The sequence below is a fragment of the Propithecus coquereli genome, unplaced genomic scaffold (assembly GCF_000956105.1).
Source record: "Propithecus coquereli isolate 6110/MARCELLA unplaced genomic scaffold, Pcoq_1.0 Scaffold12, whole genome shotgun sequence".
Taxonomy (NCBI): Eukaryota; Metazoa; Chordata; class Mammalia; order Primates; family Indriidae; genus Propithecus; species Propithecus coquereli.
In genome coordinates this window covers 7980444-8002270 of record NW_012136080.1, presented here as the reverse complement: position 1 = coordinate 8002270, position 21827 = coordinate 7980444, and the positions used below count along the sequence as shown (strand labels likewise).

The following is a 21827-nucleotide window of genomic DNA, read 5'->3' as shown; positions in this document are numbered from 1 at the left end:
ATAGAGCTATGCAACCATGTACCCCACTGTCTAGATTCTACAACTATCTGTTCGCCTCTCACCCCTCAAGGGTTGTGAATGAACTTGAGCACCTGGAACACATCTTATTTATCTTTGCATCCTCAGTGCCTGGCAGAACGCTTGGCATATACTAGGTGTTCAATAATCTTTGTTAGGGCGAATAAATGACCAGCAGATCAACTGCCACCCCATGGGGAAACAAAGTTCGTTTAAAAAGCTGGATGGGAGCTTGGAGAAAGTTAACACCTTGTGCAACCTATCCCTTCAAGGTGAAACATCTGGCTGGGGGCAAAAAAAAGGGGGGGGGGGGGGGAAGGGGAGTATTTATCACAGGTTGAAGCTGAGTAGTTCTCTTCCCAAGTAATAAACGAGAGGAAGCCGATGTGACACCAGGTTCTGCTAAAGTAGGAACCTAACCTTAAAGGTAAAGTTTAACCTTAAGGTAAAATGAACAATCCTTACTACTTCCAACTATTTAAACATTTACATTTTCGTAAAGTGGGTTAACGTTTATTGAGGGACACCAGCAACACTTAATTTCCGGAGACTGGAGTAGATCCGAGAGGTAAGGAGTCCAGGAAAAGGAGACCGTCGCTGGAATGGAGCCAGCCCTAGAGATGCAAAACCCAACCTGGGCACCTTGAAACCTTTACCTTCCCCTGCGCAGGGGAGCCCGGCATGCCAGGAAGAGCGCGGTTCGCATTACCTTTACCCGTCGGGGCAGCGCCCCAGCCAACTCCAGACCGCCGCAGGCTACGGCTGTTTGGCACCGTCGCCAGGGAGACTGCGCGGAGCAAGCTGGGAAGTCGGGTGGGGCGATCACCAAGGCGGAAGTGTCTACCGACCCAAGCAGGCGAGGAAAAAAGAGGAGGCCCGGCCGACCGAGCTTCCCTAACCAGACAGCCTTAGTTACGTCCCAGCCTTCCTTAGCAACTCTGCGCCTCCAGGTCTCAGATCACCTTCCCGCGGGGCGGTCTAGCGCCACTGGCTTCACGGAACCTGGCTTCCTAGTGACGCCATACCCAGCGACTTCCGGTTCCCGTTCTCGGGGTTGGACTCTCACGTGCTGGGGCTGCCAGTCCTCTCTGGGCTCCAGCGGGCTTCTGATGGATGGGTTCGTCCTCTGCGAGGACGGAGCAGGTGGGCTCTGCTGCTGGTTGGGGAGGCGGGTTGTGAGGGTCCAGGTGGCACGGTGTATGAAGGCCTGTGTTTGAGAACTTAGATCAGACCTTTTGCGTGCCTTTCCCCTATCCAGCTCGTATTTGTTGAACTACTCTGTGTGCAAGGTCCTGTTATTTGCAGAGTCGACACGGTCTCTGCCCGTAGAAGCTTTGCAAGACAGACTTGTAAAGAAATAAGTACAGGATAAGATGCGGAGACAGGGCTGGGACTCTAGTGTGAGATGAGTCAAGCGCAAAATGTAAGTGATGCCAAAAAACTAATCCAGGTAAATTTTTATGTCTAAAAATCAAAACTAATGCCAAAAAATCCTGATTGACAAAATGTCACTTTTAAATAAAGACAGGATTACTAATAGTGCCATGCTGAGGCATACTGAAGCCGGAGGCCAAAGGAAAAACCATTAATACTGATCCTGTGAGTTAAGTGAGCCAGATACGGAAAGATAAGATTATGAAAAGAGCCCCTGGCTAGGGGTGAAACTGGGTAGTTGGGTTCCTAAAGGCATGAAGCAGTTTTTCTTACCAAAAGCTATGGTCCCACAGGCCCAAGGCCTGAAAGAAGTTCACAGACTGTCAATAAAAAAACGGGATCCCTATCATAGGTCCTACATACTTTAGTTTATGAAAGCCTAAATGCTTTCTGATTTATTATGAGATCAATAAGCATATAATTTTTATAGCTTAAGACTTTTTACTTTGATCCCACAAAACAGATACTCTGTGTTGTAAGATGTTAACTATTAACTACCTCAGTATAAAGGCCCACACTATACTGTTGTGTCAGTAATGGACTTTAACTGATTTTTCTTTAGAATCAGCATCAGCCTCCATCCCAAAGATCAAAACCCTTGAAACCACTGAACTTATGCCTTGTAACACATGGGGAAAGCAAAAAGACAATGAAAAAGCACTCAACTAGCATTGCCTGAGGATCTAGGTAAGAATTCAGAGATGTTGGCATCCAGCATGTTCTATCTAATGAACACTTCATAACATTTGCTCTTGATTTAATAGTGCTGGAAGCAATGACTTGGTGCCTCATAACCGGCATCAATTGAAAATGCATTCTGTTGTTTTAAACAGGCAGTTATTCAGACCGTCATCATGGGTATCCGAGGACTAATGAGTTTTGTGGAAGATCATAGTAATGAATTCTTCACCGATTTGAAGTTGCGGGACACAAAAATTATCATTGATGGCTATGCTCTTTTCCACCGACTTTGTTTCAATTCAAACTTGGAGCTCCGGTATGGAGGCGACTATGATTCTTTTGCAGATGTTGTACAAAAATTCTTTGAATCACTGTTTGCATGTAATATACGTCCATATGTTGTGTTAGATGGAGGATGTGATATATCTGATAAAAAGCTTACAACTTTAAAGGATCGTGCTAGAGAGAAGATCCAGACAGCCCATTCCCTTTCACTTGGTGGGGGTGGGTGTGTGTGTCCCTTACTCATCCGGGAAGTGTTCATACAGGTTTTGATCAAGCTGCAGGTATGTTTTGTCCAGTGCTTTTCAGAAGCAGATCGGGACATTATGACACTTGCTAATCATTGGAATTGTCCTGTTTTATCGTCGGACAGTGACTTTTGTATTTTTGACCTTAAAACTGGGTTCTGCCCATTAAATAGCTTTCAGTGGAGAAATATGAACACTGTTAAGGGCACACAATACTATATCCCTGCTAAATGCTTTTCCCTTGAAGCGTTCTGCCGTCACTTCAGCAATATGAATAAAGCTCTTCTACCTCTCTTCGCGGTGCTGTGTGGAAATGACCATATTAATTTGCCTATCATGGAGACATTCTTAAGTAAAGCACGTCTCCCTCTTGGAGCTACCAATTCTAAGGGGAGGAGGCACCACCGAGTTCTGGGACTTCTGAATTGGTTGTCTCATTTTGACAACCCTACTGAAGCACTAGATAATGTTCTGAAATATCTCCCAAAAAAGGATCGAGAAAATGTTAAGGAACTTCTCTGCTGTTCCATGGAAGAATACCAGCAGTCCCAGGTGAAGCTGCAGGACTTCTTCCAGTATGGTTCTTATGTCTGTCCAGACGCCTTGAATCTGGGTTTACCAGAATGGGTACTAGTGGCTTTAGCTAAAGGCCAGCTATCTCCTTTCATCAGTGATGCTTTGGTCCTAAGACGGACCTTTCTTCATACACAGGTGGAAAACATGCAGCAACCAAATGCCCACAGAATATCTCAGCCCATCCGACAAATCATCTATGGGCTTCTTTTGAATGCTTCACCACATCTGGGAAATGTGTCCTGGAATGCATTGCCTCCTCAGTCTCTAGCTTTCAGTGAAGTAGAAAGGATTAAAAAAAATATCAAAACATCAATTGTTGGTGCAGTAGAACTGCCCAAGGATCATTCTGACTTAAGCAAATTGACTGAGGTAAGTATTTGTAATACTAATGAAATTTTTGTAAAGCACTTTACGGGTTACAAAGTGCTTTCGTATATATTATCTCTCTTAATATAACAAACCTATGTGGCTGGGTGCTGTCTTGACATCATTTCATAGCTGAGAAAACTAGAACTCAAGTGAACTAGGTAATATCTTAGCCAGGGTATCAGTGCTAGGATTCAAACAAAGGAAAAAATTTTGAACTACCAAAAAAAAAGTGTACACATAGGCACTGATCATAGCCATAGCATCTCAGACTACATCATTTATTTCCCATTGCTGTAACCTACTATATTGTGGGAATACACAACAATTGATTTTTACATTTTCCAGCTAATGGGCATTTGGGTAGTTTCCAGTTTGGGCTATTATGAATGGTACTATGAACATTCTAGTACACATCACTTAGTGAACACCTGGACACATTTCTATTGCATATGTAACTAGGAGTGGAGTTAATTGCTGGATCATAGGATATGCACATGTTCAGCTTAGAAGACATATTGCCAAATGTTTTTGTAAAGTGGTTGTACCAATTAATATTCCCACCTGTAGCATATGAGAATAACTTTTACTTTACACCCTTGCCAATATTTGGGTATTTTCTATCCTTTTCAAAAATTTTAGCTATTCTGATAGTGTAGTACTATCATTTTAGCCATTTTGGTGGATAATTTGCCTTTCTCTGATGACATATTTGAGCACCTTTTCATGTGTTCATTGGCCATATGATATTCAGTTATGTGAAGTTTCTGACAAAGTCCTTGGTCCTTTGTTAAATAACACTGTGACTAGCCTCTCCCACTGTGTTTTCACTCTTTATTATGTTTCGATGAACACAAGTTTTTAATGCAGTCTAAATTTTTATTATTTATGGTAACCACTTTCGTGACCTACTTGAGAAATTGCCTACTCCAAAGTTTTTTGCCTTTCACATTTAGATCCACAGTCTATCTAGAATTGATGTTTTTGTGTGTATGGTGTGAAACAGGGATCAGGACACTTCTTCCCCCATATGGAAATCCAACTGAATCAGTTAGTGCAGCAGGCTGATTATATTTGCTTTAAGTGGAGGTGACTCAAGTGTACTCATCATTTACTTGGATTCAAAGGAGGGTGAAATTTTAGTTCACTCTCTGTACTGTGATATCATTTGGCTTTCCCTTGGTATGAGCTAATCAATTCTATATTTAGCTCAATGCTGTTGTCTCTAATCAGCCCATGAAAATTCTAAATGGTACCAGGTGCAACTGTGATTCCAAACACAAATGCAGGTACAAGTAGAGAAACATTGTGATAGTACCTATTCATTTTAACATGATGTGATAATAATACTTTATCTCTTTTGTGCCAATTGTAGGTAAAAGAAACTAACTATACAATCTCTCGTTTAATTTCCACAGTAACCACATGGGATAGGGTTTCATTTTGATTATGTGAGTTGCAATGGGCAGAGCACCACTCAAGTTAACCTACAGAAGGTTCATGATGAGGAGAGACGGAAGTGGATCATTCTTAGGGAGTGAGGCAGTGCCAAGACCATCCTCTCTGGGTGCCTTTGCCTCTCGGGCAGCTTCTGCAGGCTTGTACTTTTGCTCCCACTGGGGGAGAAGGAAAGGAGTTGTTACATGCCCTAACTGGTTTAAGGGCTATTGAACACAGTAGTTCCCCTTTGGAAGGGGCTGAAGACTGATGAGTTTGATGAAACATCTTGCGCAACTCATAATCCCATTTTACAGATGATCAGACTAATTGTGGAAAACCTCGGAAACTTGCCAAAGGCTGTAGAGTTAGTGCAGGGCAGAACATCTGTGAAGTCAAAGCCCAGACTGTTTTGTTCATGGAAGTTATAACTTGGCTCTAGAATTCAGTAATTTAAGCATTATGTATCAGAAAAGAATTATTGTATTTTCTTAGCTTAGTGCATTTTTTTAAACCAGTTTAACAGATTAGTTTTTATCTTACTTTAATTAGTTAATGCTACTTCCAGTAGAGGCGATTGATTATACTGTCAACCACTTTGCATATTTCTAATTTTAAAAATCTTATCACAGTATTATTAAAACCAGCATTTTGAAATCATTGTAGTAAAGTTGTCATACACTGATGATAAAACTATTTTGTCATTTATGATGTGTTTTACTTCAAGCTAACATCTCTATTCTCAGCTGTCAACCACACTTACTGATTACTAACTAGGTGTTGGGTGCCGAGAAATGCACCAGACTGTCTCATCCTTCCAGAAAGAAGAAAATCTTTTTCTGGCTCCATGCAGATACTAGGAATTTAACTATTTTTTTCTTCAAGTTTGTTTATAAAGTCCCCCTTAAGATGTACTTTTAATAGTCCTAATTTCCTTATCAGTAAGAGTGTGTGACCTCTGAGTCCTCTTACGGTTCTTAAAAGTTTTGAGATTCATTAAAGTAAAATTACTTCAACAAGAAGCTCAGACTTGTTTACTTGTGAGCTTATTTGAAGTGCACTTTAAAGCATGAAGTACAGCAAGTGTGGTATGTTATTGCAAGCACAATGCAGGTAGTACTTAAAATATTCCTGTCTTGGCCGAGTGTGGTGGCTCACACCTGTAATCCTAGCACTTTGGGAAGCTGAGCCAGGAGGATCACTTGAGGTCAGGAGTTTGAGACCAGCTTGAGCAAGAGCGAGACCCCATCTCTACAAAAAATAGAAAAAATTAGCCAGGTGTTGTGGCACGCACTTGTAGTCCAGCTACTTGGGAGCCTGAGGCAGAAGGATCACTTGAGCCCAGGAGTTTGAGGTCAGTGAGCTATGATGACACCACTATACTCCAGCCCAGGCTACAGAGTGAGACCCTATCTCAAAAAAAAAAAAAAAAAAAATTCCTATCTCCCTTGAAGGTACCTCATAGTAGCCACCTTAGGACAATCCCCGTGTGGGAGAATGCAAGAACAATAAAACATTCAGCAGGGAGGGGACATGTGACAGGATCTAAACAAACAGAAGGCTGTATAATATGCCACAAAAAGAGTGTATAAACTAAGTTAGTCTTCTGGAGGTAATCAGTAATGGCATAATGGAGAAGATAATACCTAAGTGCTCACAGGCAAGTAAGGGTAGGGTCTCCGGTAGAGCTTTATTTCTCAAAGTACAGTACCTGGGCTGCTAGTTAAAATGCATATTCCTGGACTCCCCTCAGATCACCGAATCAAAATTTAGGGGGTGGGGCCTGAGAACTGAACTTCTAACAAGTTTCCAAATGTGTGTGCACTGAAGATGCTCACCAGCCTATACAGAGAGGATACAATGACAGACATAAAGATGTGTGGCAGGAATAGGCCATTTATCCATTCAACCAACCACATTTATTAAGCATCTTATTAATGTTCTAAATGCCTTGAGTGTGACTGATTTTTCCCCCCACAGGAAGATAAGTTTAACAGCTGGCACAGCAGTTTTCATTTGCAAGTTATCTTCATGCTATTAAAAAAAAAAAGACATCCCCCAAAGTAACTTGCAGGATGCTTGGTGTATATTTTCAGCTCTCCTTGGGTAGGCGGCAGATACTTCTGTTAGAAACTCTGAAAGTGAAACCAACCATCCTGGAGCCAATTCCTACGTCATTGAAACTGCCCATTGCCGTCAGTTGCTACTGGTTGCAGCACACAGAGGCCAAGGCAAAGCTACATCATCTGCAAGCCTTACTGCTGGGGATGCTGATGGGGCCCTTGCATGCCATTATCAATAGCTCTAGTAGGTATCTGGAAATTCCAGGAGTATGTTTTTGCATGTTGCTTGCAAACTGTATACTTGAGAATTTACATAAAAAAATATTTTTGGATTATTTACTCCCATCAGTTATATCAGAACTTAGAAGTGGAGGCACCAAAGTATCATTCATTCATTGGTAAATATTTTTGAACACTAAACAATTCCATGTGCCAAGCTCAGTGCTGAAGGGCTTGACTCCAAGTGTACAGCAGTCAGATGTGCTAGGTACTGCCTACTCCCGCCTGCACTGTAGCACTTAATACTTTAACTTGTGTATCATGTTCCCCACCCCATTATTAACACAGCGGCACCACCACCACTTATTTAAAATTGCCCAGAAACTTCTGAATACCTTCAACTACTATAAACATTCATGCTTGTGCTGTTTTTTTTTTTAACTAATCTTTTTAGTCCTTTTTCTCTGCTGTATGTTTCAATTAGTACTTAAGTAGTGGCAGTAGAATTAGTAACTTCTCTTTCTACTAGAGAAATACACTGAGACAATTTCATCTGCATTTAAATACCAGGTGAAATAAGTGCTGAGTCATTGGAACACTAATTTCTCTAATGGAATATTCTCTTTAAAGATTTTGAATGCTATAACACTAAATATGTATAATAATTATCATACTCTAGAACAGTACTATCTCATATGGTAGCTTCTAGCTACATGTGGCTATTTAAAATTAAATTCAAAATTTAGCTTCTTAGTCACACTAGCCACATTTAAAGTGTTCAGTAGTCACATGTGGCTACGGGTTAGGCTACTGTATTGGACAGCACAGATATAGAGCATTCCCATCACTGCAGAAAGTTCTATTGGATAGTGCTACTCTACAGTTTACTTTTTTGAAAGAATGAAACAGCATGGACTTCTAAAACACCCCAAGTGTGTGTGACAGTAGCCATCAGAGGAACTGTTGTTATAGGACAGGCAACTTAAATCAGTTAAGGCCCACTGCTGCTTTAAGAACACAGGTTTAGGCTATTTCCTCTCATTGAGTAATAAATACAGTCTAAGAAAATTCTCAGAGCACAAGCCTATAAAGTTTTTACCTGAGTCCAACAGAAGGGGCATGTCAAGGGTCTGTTTCTTTTCTTTTAGGAAATGTGGACCCTGCACCCAGGCAGGCTCAGTGCCTTCCTGCTCGCTAATTGATAAAAGGTGGGCCTCTTTTTTTATTACTTTCAAATTGGTCCAAATGTTATTTTGTGCACCCCAGCTAAAACAGATCTGCAGAAACATACAGCTAAACCACCCAACATTCCATATTTCCTAGGGTCGTTGCTTCTTGCCCCTTATCCTCTACTATGTAAAGAAGTTGATTATTGCCAAAGTCTCTGAGTCATACTTTAGTTTCCTCCTATAAAACAGGTTAAAACGTACTTTGAACACATGGGTTGTTTCTTTAAATCAAGTGCACTACAGCATGGGAGTTTCCATGAAAGGAAGTTTAGTGAAAGAGAACAATGAAGAGAATGATATTGAATAGTCATTGTATTTTTCATAGACACAGATTTAAGGTTTGGAGAATTAAGATGCAGACACGTTTAAGGTCAGGTAGTGGACAGTGGAAGAGATCTTATTTCAGGGAAAAAATAAATTATTTAGGGTTGAATAAAGTTAGGTTATCATTAAAAAGGTATTTCATAATAAATATTTCAATTTATACAGCAAGGCATTTACAAAGCCAGAAAAGAAACATTTTGGTTTTTTAAATTAATTTCTTTTTCTTTGTGGAATTTGTAGTTTTATATGTAGAGAAAATTACAAGCCATTACATTGTTTTTGGAAATATTGCCCTTGGGTTGTTTATCTAGGTCAGGAAGATCTGCAGGAAGATGGTGCTAAGGTGTTGTATGAAGAGTTCCAAAGAGTGAAGGAGCAGACGCGGCTGGGCACGAGACTGGATTTAGACACAGCTCACATCTTCTGTCAGTGGCAGTGCTGTCTCCAGATGGGGGTGTATCTCAATCAGCTTCTGTCCACTCCTCTCCCAGAGCCAGACCTAACTCGGTAAGCACCATGGGAAACTTTAGTTCAGATGGATGCACACAATAGCAAATACAGTACTTTTACTTATATTTTAAAGCAAAGAAGTTACTTTAAAAATAAACTAATCTTAGTATAATTGATCTTGGATCAGTGCTACAGCTGAAGAGCTAGAAACAGGAAAAATATTAAATTATTTCCATATTCCCAAAGAATGTTTCCATGATTAGATCCAGTTTTTAAAAATCAGTTCCTTAAAGTGAAACACTAATATGAGGAGGAAAAAAGAGGCAGTTGTTGGTAAGATACAACTCATTCCCTCATTTCCTTCAGGTCTTCAACTGAATATCATTTTATAAAGGCTTTTTCTAATGACCTTACTGAGATAATACTCTCTGCCCCTAGTCACTATAGTCCTGTTACTGTTGTATTTTCATACTGCATTTCTTCCCACGTGACATATTGTTCACTCATTCATTTAAATATTTATTAAATGCCTACTCTGTACTAGGGTGCAGTGACAACAACAGAAATACCCCTACTCTTATGGAGCTTTCATTTGAAGCGAGATGACTGTTATATGCCTACGTGGACTTTATCTAGTGTTTGTTTTGCCAGGCAAGTACGAAGAAGGGATAGGCTGTAAGGGAACTGAGCTAATTATAATGCTTCACTATGGAGTTTTAACTGGTTAAGATAGAAAGAAATCATAGCAGTAGGGTGTGGGCCAGTGAAAAAAGTAGTAGGATCAATGGATTGGACATCTTGGTAACTGTCCATCCAGGAGGTACTAGAAGAAAGGGAAGAAGATTAAAAGGGAAGAAGATGGTTAGAAAATGGAATATTCAAGATTGTATATGTGCGTTGTCTCTCCACTCAAATGTAAGCTCTATGGGGAAGGAACTTGTCTATTTTATTTACCGTTGTAGCCCCAGTGCCTTCAGTACTTTGAATGATCTATGGAGGCATACAAAATATTATGGGTAGACTTTTGATTCAAGGTGTGAAAAGCTTCCTAGCAGTAAATAGTGTTCTTAATATATCTCTGGGCCTCATATCTGAGCTAACCCAAATAAGAGTAGTTGGCCTTTGACCTATGGATTCTTTATTCCTTTCCTTTAATAATTTAGGTTATTCTTTACTGGCCATTCTTTATTTGATCTTCTGTAGTTACCACAAATCCCTTTAAAACAAAACAGGAAAAACAAGACCAGACAGTTCTCTCTTTTTTTTTTTTTTGAGACAGAGTCTCACTGTGTTGCCCGGGCTAGAGTGCCGTGGTGTCATCCTAGCTCACAGCAACCTCAAACTCCTGGGCTCAAGCGATCCTCCTGCCTCAGCCTCCCGAGTAGCTGGGACTACAGGCATGCACCACCATGCCCAGCAAATTTTTTCTATATATTTTTAGTTGTCCGATTAATTTCTTTCTATTTTTAGTAGAGACAGGGTCTCGCTCTTGCTCAGGCTGGTCTCGAATTCCTGAGCTCAAACAATCTGCCCGCCTCGGCCTCCCAGAGAGCTAGGATTACAGGCGTGAGCCACCGCGCCCGGCCCAGACAGTTCTCTTAATAATGATTTCAGGACTGTTTTTTCATCTCAGCGTAACCAAGTCTTTTTAAACAAAGATTTTACACTAATTAAATGATGGTTCTACATGGATTGCTAAGGTACCCATCGATCAGCTCTAGGCACAAGACATATTTATTAAACTTGGGCATTCTAGTTAATCCCATCTTCCATTTATGAAGTAGGTTTTTTGTTGAAGTGAATGACTTTGTAAATGATTCCACATTTTCTCATATTTTAACAAACTGCCTGTTTGGTTTATCAAGGTCATCTTAAATTCCTTTTCTCTGAAGTGATAAAGAGGCCTGCTCAACTTGGGGCTAGCTGCAAAACCACTAAGCATCCGTCATTTAATTTGTTGATAAGTTTTTAAATATCATCAGCAAGGAAGTAATCTTTGTAATAACAACTCAGTTCTGCCCTTCAAGGAACAGCTTATTCTTAAATAATTTTAATAACTTTATAGAAGCAATCAAGAGCTTTCATTGTTTCAATGCATTTGTTGAAGCTTTGTTAATGACAGTTGTCCTATTGCACTGAACCAATACTTTTAACAATACACTTTTTCCCCATTGAGCAGATTGTACAATGGAAGCCTGGTACATGGACTATGCCAACAATTGCTAGCATCAACCTCTGCAGAAAATCTCCTGAGCATGTGTCCCAAGGCTAAGCAACTTTACGAACATCTATTCAATGCCACAAGGTCATATGCCCCTGCTGAATTATTCCTACCGAAAGTTAAATCAAATTCAAAAAAAAAAAGGCAGAAGAAACAGGGTACCAACTGGTCAAAGAACAGAATGGGAACTACCTCACACACTGGGTGTTGGTATGAGGGAAGCAACCGGTTTGGGCTGTTAATGGTTGAAAACTTGGAGGAACACATGGAGGCCTGTCAGCTTGAATAAACCCAGTCTCTATCAGACTAGATGTATAATTCTGACTTAAAATTTTTCTGTTACCTCCCTTAAAACAATTAACTTTTTTCTTTAGGACTAACCATATTGGGGATAAACATCATAATAGATAATCTTTGAATTCCAAGGTATTTTGTATTCTGCTTTTAATAAATACAACATGATTTAATAAATTGCTGTATTTCTTAAATATGTTTGAAAGCATGTTCATACTTCTCATGTTCCATTTTGGTACATTAGTAGTATTCTATAACCTTTAAATTGCAGCAACTTCATCATCAATGTTTTCCAAAAAAAGCACAAGTCCTACTTTAATTATTTCCTTTAGGTAAAAGCTAGCTATCATTTCAAAAATTTTGTAAAAGTTTTTTCTTTGTACTTAGTATGAAAAGTCTGGGCCATGAAAGGTAGAAGTGACAATGCCAGACGGCAAACTGTCTACTAAAAGTAAGTACTTAGTAACTAAGACCACAGCAAGGTTGATGAGCATTTTAGGTACATGCCAGGTGTTAAAGAGGTTGAAACTCATGGCCCCCACAAAGTAAGAAATGGCATCCTGAGCTACTAGACCAAGAGAAGGAGGAAACAATGAGAAGAAATGAAAATATCAGAGATATGTGTAGCAATACCAGACTGTAAGCCTTCTTTTATGCTATAGATTTTGACCTATTAATGGGATGTGGAAGTAAAGAGTCATAACTAGCATCTTTTTAGAATGGAAAATATCAGATATACTTATCATGTATTAGGTGGTGTGCAAAATTTGTTTCTTACTGTGGATTGTAGTTAAAAAAGTTTGAAAGGCACTGCTCTGGAAAATACTAGAGGCTGCTAAAATTATAAATACTAACAGAGTTGTGAAGGTACTGGCCAGTTCCAAATAAAGAACTTGAAAATAAAAAGAAGCAAGTGGAATGAATACATTTGGACAAGATCTCAAAGTGTATTCCAACCTTCTCTTTACTTGTATTCACATAAATTGTGTTCTTCCTTTCTTCTCTACTCATGACTGGCATATTCCATAAGTAATAGCCCTAAAGGTGGCTGTAAGCTGCCATTTTGAACAGGCCTATTTCCAGTTCCTAATATCTTATAATTCTCTTCATTTTTCTAAAGTACCATGCTCTTAGGGGAGTAAGCCCAGCATCAGCCAGTATTAAACACACACCTCCCAAGTGTTGACTGGCTTTAGCCATTTACAAAAGGCCACACACAATGTCACTTGCTCCTAAAGTATTCAACTGTAAAAACTGCCTCTGTTTCAAATAAGAGTTCTTGAAATAAGGAAATTTTTATTATTTTAGGAGGAGTGCATGGGGCTCCTTAGTAAGGTTATTATGTCTCCAAAGAGGTAGTTATTCACAGAAGGATCAAGAAAAGAACAGTAATGTATATCCATCTTTCAGAAGAAATGTGTTTTACAAGCATAGATTTAATGGGGACCCTAAACATGTAAGAGCTTTGTACACCAAAATTCTGTCTTACTTGATTCCTGGGGCTAATCTAGAAATTATACCAATATGAGTGTCCTATTTTTCCAGGATTATCAACACTGATTTTTAAAACCACCAACACTGCCTGGAAATCCATTTATTTCCCATTCTGGCAAACAATTGATTTGATGGGCACCAAAGTGGGAGTGTATAGGCTACAGTTTAATTAGAAGTCAACTGAATTATATTGTCTTTTTCTTTCATTAAAAGGGTCCTCCTTCAACAAAAGTAAAAAGTCAGGTTCCCCTCTGTAGCCATTGTACTCAGGGCCATTCACTTGAAATTATCCAGCCTTGCTAAAGGAGTTAAAGTCTAATCATGTCCATTCACTCTTATTCTCTGTAAGTGTTATTACCCCAGTGTAGCTCTGTATGGATTAGATGAGAGGTCACAGACACTCCATAGGATATCTAAGGAGGCTGACCAAATAACAATGATATAGTACCTGACCTCCCCAAAGTCATTCTTGTTTAAGCTGCTTGGGGGGACGACATACATGAAATAAGAGAACATTTTGTACAGCAGTACCAGGTACAGAATGGCAAAGTGCAGACTGAATGCTACAGTAGTCTGTAGTATTGGGAGAAGAAAAAGGAGATAGCAGTCACCTGGATGAGGAGACGTTAAATCAGAGGAAGACTCTCAGACCTGGCTTTTGGCCTGGCTTTAGAAGATAGAAATAAAATTTAGATTAGGTACAGGAGACAACAGAAATACCTGTATAGAAGCAGAATGTTATATATCCCATATTCCATTTCTAAAACCTAGTTTCCTAGTTTTCAATCAAGTCTTTAGGTCCTGGCTCTTTTTGATTCAGTTCTAGCACATGAAATCTCACCTTAGGCTTTGGAAATTTTCTTCAATTATTAATAGATGCTCAAAAGTAACAAAAGGAACTCTGGACAGCTAAGATGAATAAATATGAGGAATAAAGCTGGAGACACAAAAACATTTATGATAATGTAATCATGTTCTATATTTAGTGGTGATAAAATTATACTTTCAGTCTATTTTGTACAAGCCCTTTTTGAAACACCTGGACCTTGCAAGTTTAATATACATCCCGTAAATATGATATTTACAGATGTTTACACCAACTGATCATGAGAAAACAATTCAAATTCACCAGAATTTTAGAAGAGGAAGACCTTAGAGCTAGACTTAGAACTAGAACTTCACTAGAAAGGCCTTAGAATTATCTCTTCCTCCTTTGTGTACAAAGTAAACAAATTCATTACTATGCCTCACTTGCCCTACCTGTAAAATGAGGGATTATGATAGTTCAAATTATTGTCTAAAGATAAAATGACATGTATTTTTAACACATAGTGCCTGGTAGTAAAAACCTGATAAATAATAGACATTATTGTTATATCCACACACAAAAAGCAAGAGCAAAGCAAGGAATCTGGGAAGAAGTGAGACAGTGTCTAGTAGCAGAAAGATTAAGACACCATGAGGCCAGGATTGCCAATAAAGCCAGAATTTTGCAAAGGCAAAGATCAACACTATCTAATATGGCTAAGAAAAGGGCAAGAATGTGAGAACATTATAGCAACTTCAGCAGAGTTGTCATGCCGAAGCCACACTGGGAAGAGTAGAGAATTGCCAAGAGAATTTCAATCAGCAGCCAAGCTCAACCTCAGAAAATAATGCAAAAGAGACCAGAAAGAATTATCCCTATGTGAGTACTCGTATCCCTCTAGCCCTTTTTCCTTTTGTCTAAGAGTTTTCTGCAATGTTCTTTAAATTCAATTTGAAAGAGCCCTAGGCATGTTTAAAGATAGAAAAAAATTGTCCACTTTAAGAGGAGAGCTCTAAAAAAAAGAAAAAAATTAACAGCAGATATTACTACTTCCTGGAATTTCCTCTTCCTTTCTAGCCCTACTCCATAACCCTAAGGAAGCCAAACCCAGTCTTCCTCCTTAGCGAGGTTACCAGGTTTCATGGGATGCTACTCTGTATCACATGCTACTTAGCTGCCTGGCACACCATGAACCCACAGCAGCACCTGGAAAGCAGTCACCACCAACACCAGGAGAAAAAGATTTCACTTCCAAAAAAGGATTAACTCTTACTAGTGCCTGGCTCCAAAAGTGGAGACCTTGTACCTCCAATGAGACAGGTGTGGAGTACTTGATATTTATCTTATAATGTCTTTCGATGACACATTTCAGTCATGACAGCTGAAAGTGATTCTGCCTCTTGTACCAATTTGAGACGAAATACTATTTCTCTTGGACAAATGTATTAAAAATATGCCTCTCCACTTTCAACAACAGCTTTCTGAGCCATACAGGGTAAGGTGCTTTTGCATTTCTTTCCAGAGGTCTAGAGGATGCTAAAATTCAGGTCTATCCAGCTATAAAAATTCCAAGATGAGAACCTCATGTAAGGGAAAGAAGTTTTAAAATTAAAAGGCATGACTGCACCAGTCTCTTAAAATGGGAGAAATAAATGAGTAAGATAATACATGGAAAAGTGTTTTCAGCTAGTTTCACTGGGTTCTGTTTTTAAGGAGAGAAATCAAATTTCAAATGAATATTTTACAATGCACATGCAATCTCTTCCATTCATACTAGTCTTGATAACATTTTATGTATTTGGTTAAAATAGCTAAGTCTTCCTATATATGTATTTATATATTTATATATGTATATGTACACACACATATATCCAGTCGAGAGAGAACTGTATTATGTGAATATATTTTGGTTTAGAATGTTTTGTCCTGAGAAAATGAGTTAGAGAACATATTTTTTCCCTAAGATTGGGCTGTTAGGATATTTGAGTTTCTACTATTATTAAACTTTGTCTTCTTTAAGCAAGATAATATACTTTAGCTCATTCAAATTAAGCCTGTTTCTCTGGGTTTGTACAACCAATGAGAGGAAAACCACCACTTCTCTTGTGTATCCAAGAGTGTGGGAGGGAGCAGATAGACCAGACAGGAGCAGACTCTTCTTCAGATTGGGCAGGGTGGGGAAGGGAGAAAGACAGGGAGCACAGCTCAGATGGGACAGCAGATCAGAATAGTCAACCCACTGTAAGAACAAGGAATCTCAGTGATGAGATGGGATTGGTAACAGCTGGCATGTCCTCCCTGTTGATGATGTTCTGAGAACATACCGAAACACTGACTTTCTATATATAGGAGCCTTTGTGGAGACTGAAAGAAGTCACTGACATCAAGCCTGCTACCAAGTACATCCACCCCAGAGAAAACATCCTGCTGGGAGATTGGAGGGTAGAGAAAATTGATGCCACTTCCTTTCCAGTCCATTGAATGTGATGCATTCCTCTTTTTAAATATCTAAGTAAGTATGTAAAACATTTTGTAAAGGGCCAAACAGTAAATATTTTAGGTTTTGTTGGCCATATAGTCTCTACTGCAACTACTCACATTTACTGTTGTAGCATGAAAGCAGCAATAAACAATATATAAATTAATGCACATAGCTGTATTCTGTTTAGTTCTATTCATTCTATTTAGTTGTGTTCTAAATTTAATTTTCAAAAACAGTTTGGCAGCAGGCAGATTTGCCCTGCCTGCCATAGTCTGTCTACCCCGAAACTACGTAGTAGCTCCATGTGAGTGAGTTAAGCAGGATTAAAATAAACTGTTTCCCTAACTTGTAACACCCCTAACTGATTCATGGGCCATCCAGACCAGCTCCATATAGAAAGACACTTACAAAATCTCAGGCAATCCTATTATGCAACCATATAGATGAATATGAGAAAGGAAAATGAAAGAAAATATACTGATTTATAATATACTTCCTAAAATTGATCTAATAATGCTTAAAATGTAAAATCTGTCACATCTTTCCTATCAAGCATACATTGTATACACAATCACTTATTTGGCTGGGGCCTGTTATGTATTGCTCCAAGGATAATAAGTTTTGTAAGACTCACCAACCAAGCTGTTTCATGTTATGCTTGTGAGGTACACACTTGATGAAAAAGAGCAAATGGTAAAGGCATTACAGATTTTATTTATGACCATAAGGTGGCACCAAATTGTCACTTCTCAACTAATGGGCACTTCAGTATACTTATCACAGGGAAAAGTTTAATAGAAAATTGTCTTTAATGTGGTTGAGAAGATTATTTAAAAAAAAAAAAAACTGTATTAAAAAGCACATTATGTTTGAGTTCAAAAGCTAGAAATACAAAGCTCAAAAATGAAACTTACGTAGAAATTTCTGCCACTGAGTGCTCATAACACAGAGATGTGTTTTCTACTGAAAGGGTTTACCAAGTAGAACAATGCAACTATACCTTAACAAATAATGGTGATGGGGCAAACTTAGGTTAGATATAAAAGGAAGTTCTGTGAAGCCACCACAGAAACGTGGGTCTTTTGCCAGGATATTTGTCAATTTGGCTAGAATTGAGCAAAAGGGGATAGGCATAGCAAAGTCAGGTGTGTGCAGTGACTGAACATGAAACACTGCCTACCTAGAGCAGCTATACAAGTATAGACTATTACTACTACTACATCATATATATTCATGTGGACACAGGAGTAACAGCAGGTTGAGATTAGAAAAGAAATTTTAAGGATCGAAACTGATGGCTCAAATTATTTTCACGTTTCTCCCCAAACTTCAACATTTAAATTTATTCTAAATAAAAAAATAAAATCCCATCATTTTATGCCCAAACTTATGGCTGCACTTACTCTTAACAGTATTTATAAGAAATTGTACTACACACACACTCGCTTTAGCGCAATCTGGAAAGGCTAATCCCAGTTGGCATTTCAGCTGGGCCTTGAAATACAAGTAAAAGTTCTGATTTTCAAAATTGGGGCGGAGGAAAAAGGCTTTCAAGTTGAAGTAACACTGTCCAAAAAGACCTAGAAGTGGATTGTGTTGGAGCATTGGGTGGGATATGGACCTAGAAAAGTCCAAGGAATTATGAGTAAAAGGTGGGGGAACCCCACCCAATATTGTTTTCTACTCTCCTGCCGTAATTATTTGTCAGAGCAAGTAGCTATTTTCTAATGATAATGTTATTCGCTCACTGGGGTTTCTCATACAGCAAACTTCACTTTAAGCTATGCGGTTGTTTACTACATATCCACATGCACGCACACATACATACACACACACTCTCTTACTCACCTCTTGAAGGGTCTTACTGCAAATACCAAAAATTATTGCTACCAATAATTCAGATCAGTGTCTCATGGGCAGTAAATTCTTGAAAGCTCAATAACAAAAGTGACAATATTCTTATCTTTTACCCCTGCATTTTGAATGTATGCAACTATTTGCTGATTAATAACTATGCTCAAAGGGCTAACTATGCTCAAAGGGCTTTTTTTTAAAAAAAATCTTATTCTGTCAAAGCTGAGTTTACTTTCATTTATTGCTTTACTTTTATAGCAAAAAAAATTTGATGCTTTTGAAGGGAAGTTGTTTTTCTACTAGCTTATAATTAGTCAACCATGGCTTTAGTTGATTTCATGCTTTAGAAACCTCATCTTAACACATCCACAGGGAAATCTCAAGGACACCACCAAACTTGATATTTCGAATGGACCTGTGTCCCACTAAAGCCTGCTCAGCTTAGGTTATTTTCCCAACAGCTCTGCTATTCAAGCCAAAGGCCAGAAACTGGTATCTTCTATATTTTCCTTTTCTCCTGTCCAGTCATGTCAATGCTATTTCCTAGAAGACAGAAACTCCGTACCTTCCTTTCTATATTAATTACCACGACTTAATTATCCCTTTACCCCTTAAGCTTTCACAATTTTCTAACTGGTATCCCTATTTCAGTCTTTACAACTGACCCTCTGTACTTCTGTCAGCATAAGACAAAAATCCAAACTCACATCAAACTCCTAAAATCCTCTAGCATGCTACCAGACAAGTCATGCTGCTGCCTTCACCACTAGGTTCCTGCCTATCTTTTCCAATCCCTCACATTATCCTTCCTGCCTTAATAGTGCCAAACTCCTTGTGGTTTTCACATGTTCCTTCCATCCTCTACCAACACCTCTGCAAGGTCCTACTGCTTCTTGGCTGGAAGTTCCCAAACTAAAGCTTGATTCAGATGCCATTAGTTCTAAGGAAATTTCTTTGACAACCTCCTCTTATGAAGTTATTTCTCTCCTTTAGCTATTGTAGCATTTTGGACAGCTTTTACCACTGTACTGGATATATTTCACATCTGTCTTCAGAGTTGACTGAGAACTTCCTGAAGGCAAGATACTACTCCTTATTTCTTTATAAATCTAAACCTACAACATTTGCAGACAATTATATCTACATTAATATTAGGGACTGGTTACCTGCTATCTGTTTTTAGCCATAACCAACTCTTGACAACTAAAACCCAAAATAAGGTTATCAAACAAGAGTCAATAGTCATACCAATGCTAAGTGAGCTTAAGCATCAGGGTGATCTGTTTGTTCAGTCACATACCAGTTAGGATCAATGTTTTTCCACATCATGTTTTAGTATGCAAATCAACTACTACTTGGATTGCAGGAGCTCAGTATAAAAAAGCACTTCAGAGCTTTTCAAATACCAATGTTAAAGGAAACTTCTAGGGAATTGTGTGCCGGATTCACTTTAATGTATGTGTATTTTTAAAATAAATGTGCAGATATCACTATTAACTTTCTTGAAACAGCTTGTTAACAGTTATGTTCCCCTGCTATCTGTGTCCATGAGCTCCTGAAGGGCAGGGATGCTATTTGCTTTCTATTCCTAGCACATTCCAGGTACTAAATAAATGTGTAATGAAAAGATAATCAATTCATCCTCCAAACTTCTTGGGTAAGTCATATGTAGAAGTAAAATGCACATGAATTGACAAGTGACAGAGGCAGAAAAGCAAGGTAAAGTTAATTATGGTTTTTAAGTATTATGTTTATTGTTTGCCACCAATTCATTTCAGTGAGAAACTACTTTAAGTATGGCCAATACTCACTTTAATTATGTACCATATGAAAGAGATCAAAACTTAAAATGATTTATAAAAGACAACCGATGTAACAGACATATCCAGTATGGGTATAAAAGGTAAAAACTGTGTCTTATCCTTGTGAGGGTGGTTACTGCTATTAAATAAAGCCTGAATCCTCAATAAGGAGGTTTTTTGGGTTGTGTGGTTTCACTTTTGTTTCCTATCTGGGTCATTCAATTGCCAGCACAAACGTGAGAGGACATGCTCAGCCTTGTCTCTATGTGCCCAGTTTTGATTATTTGAGAATTGTCTACTTAATCGGTGAATTATTTCAAGTTCCCTTCTTTTCTTCCCTGATGTTTAACCAATGCAGGGCCAGACAACTTCATAAGGTAGGCTAACAAGGAAAAACATCAAATAAGCTAGTATTGTTAGGGACTCTAGCAAGTCCTAGGAATAGGAAATGGGGTAAAAATTTAGATACTAGCACATTTAAATCATCAATGCTAATTTGGACTAATATACTATGGAAAATTGAAAAGCTGGATCAGTACTGTACATTAATTTCCTTTTAAATCACAGCTTCTGTCTACTATGAGTTCTCCCTAATTTCTGTACCTTCGGCATCCAACCATATGGATGATTTTATTGCTAATAGTCCCAACTGGGAGGTCAGTGACATATGAAAAAAAATCACTTTATTTTTATAGTGCAAAAATCAAACAAAAGGATAGGCACATTTATTTCACACAAGTCATACTCTGAACCTAAAACGCAAGGCAAAAGATTGACGTGCACCTAATACGTATTTAAGTTTTTGTAACACAGAAGAAAAATCATTACAAAATTTAGGTATGAGACATCAAGTAACTAATGAGAGAGTGGATTAGACAATGGCTTCCATGTTCCATCTAATGATATGGAACACTGTACATTGGGCTATTCATCCTTAAAGGGTAAAGTAGAATAAACTGCAGACAGCTCCTTACACTAAACTATTTCAGTAACGAGGACTCAAAGAATAAATATTTTCCCTATCGATGACAATATTTCAGTGCTAATACTTGCAGTTTAATGTTGGATAAAGGCTAATGCGTGGTTTATCCATACAGTTTATAAAACACAAAACTCATTAACTTCAAGAAGAAATAAACCTGTTAAGAATCTGAGACCTATTTCTATTTATAGAGAGAAATATTCAACAGGAGAACATATGTAGCCTTTTAAAAAAATCTTTAAATTTGTTCTTCAAGAAGAAATAAACCTTTATTAGACCCTGTGTATTGCTGTAAATTTGATTGAACAGATGTTTGTCAGATTTAATATATGCCGGTTAAAAAGCTGCTTTCTACATCTTGACTGAGGCCCTTTCTGGTGAGGAAAAGTTTATAGGAAACAATGAAATCATTTTTTACACCTTACAGATGCTCTAATCCCATTACAGACTGAGGTGTTTAACATTCTTGGGTGTTTTCTTGCTTTATGTTTATGGTAGGAGTGATTGGAAGGAGAAAGTCAATGCATGAATATATTTAAATGAGGCATCCCCCAAGGGGGACT

The 21827-nt window shown here is 38.4% G+C and overlaps 2 protein-coding genes across 3 annotated transcripts in view; one reads left to right on the top strand and one right to left on the bottom strand.

Moving 5' to 3' along the window:
- The first annotated feature begins 1052 nt into the window (after nucleotides 1-1052).
- Nucleotides 1053-12018, top strand: ASTE1 (asteroid homolog 1 (Drosophila)). The gene is made up of 7 exons (XM_012664278.1): nucleotides 1053-1161; nucleotides 2015-2139; nucleotides 2286-3608; nucleotides 7139-7349; nucleotides 8473-8532; nucleotides 9189-9384; nucleotides 11507-12018. The coding sequence occupies exons 3-5, from the start codon at nucleotides 2307-2309 to the stop codon at nucleotides 8520-8522; spliced, it is 1563 nt and encodes a 520-aa protein (XP_012519732.1). The 5' UTR covers nucleotides 1053-1161; nucleotides 2015-2139; nucleotides 2286-2306; the 3' UTR covers nucleotides 8523-8532; nucleotides 9189-9384; nucleotides 11507-12018.
- Nucleotides 9160-21827, bottom strand: part of ATP2C1 (ATPase, Ca++ transporting, type 2C, member 1) — a 76866-nt gene continuing 64198 nt past the window's right edge. For both annotated transcript variants that reach the window (XM_012664263.1, XM_012664268.1), the window contains exon 24: nucleotides 9160-9376. In XM_012664263.1, coding sequence (XP_012519717.1) covers nucleotides 9281-9376 — 96 coding nt within the window. In that variant the 3' untranslated portion in view covers nucleotides 9160-9280. The remainder of the gene's footprint in view (nucleotides 9377-21827) is intronic.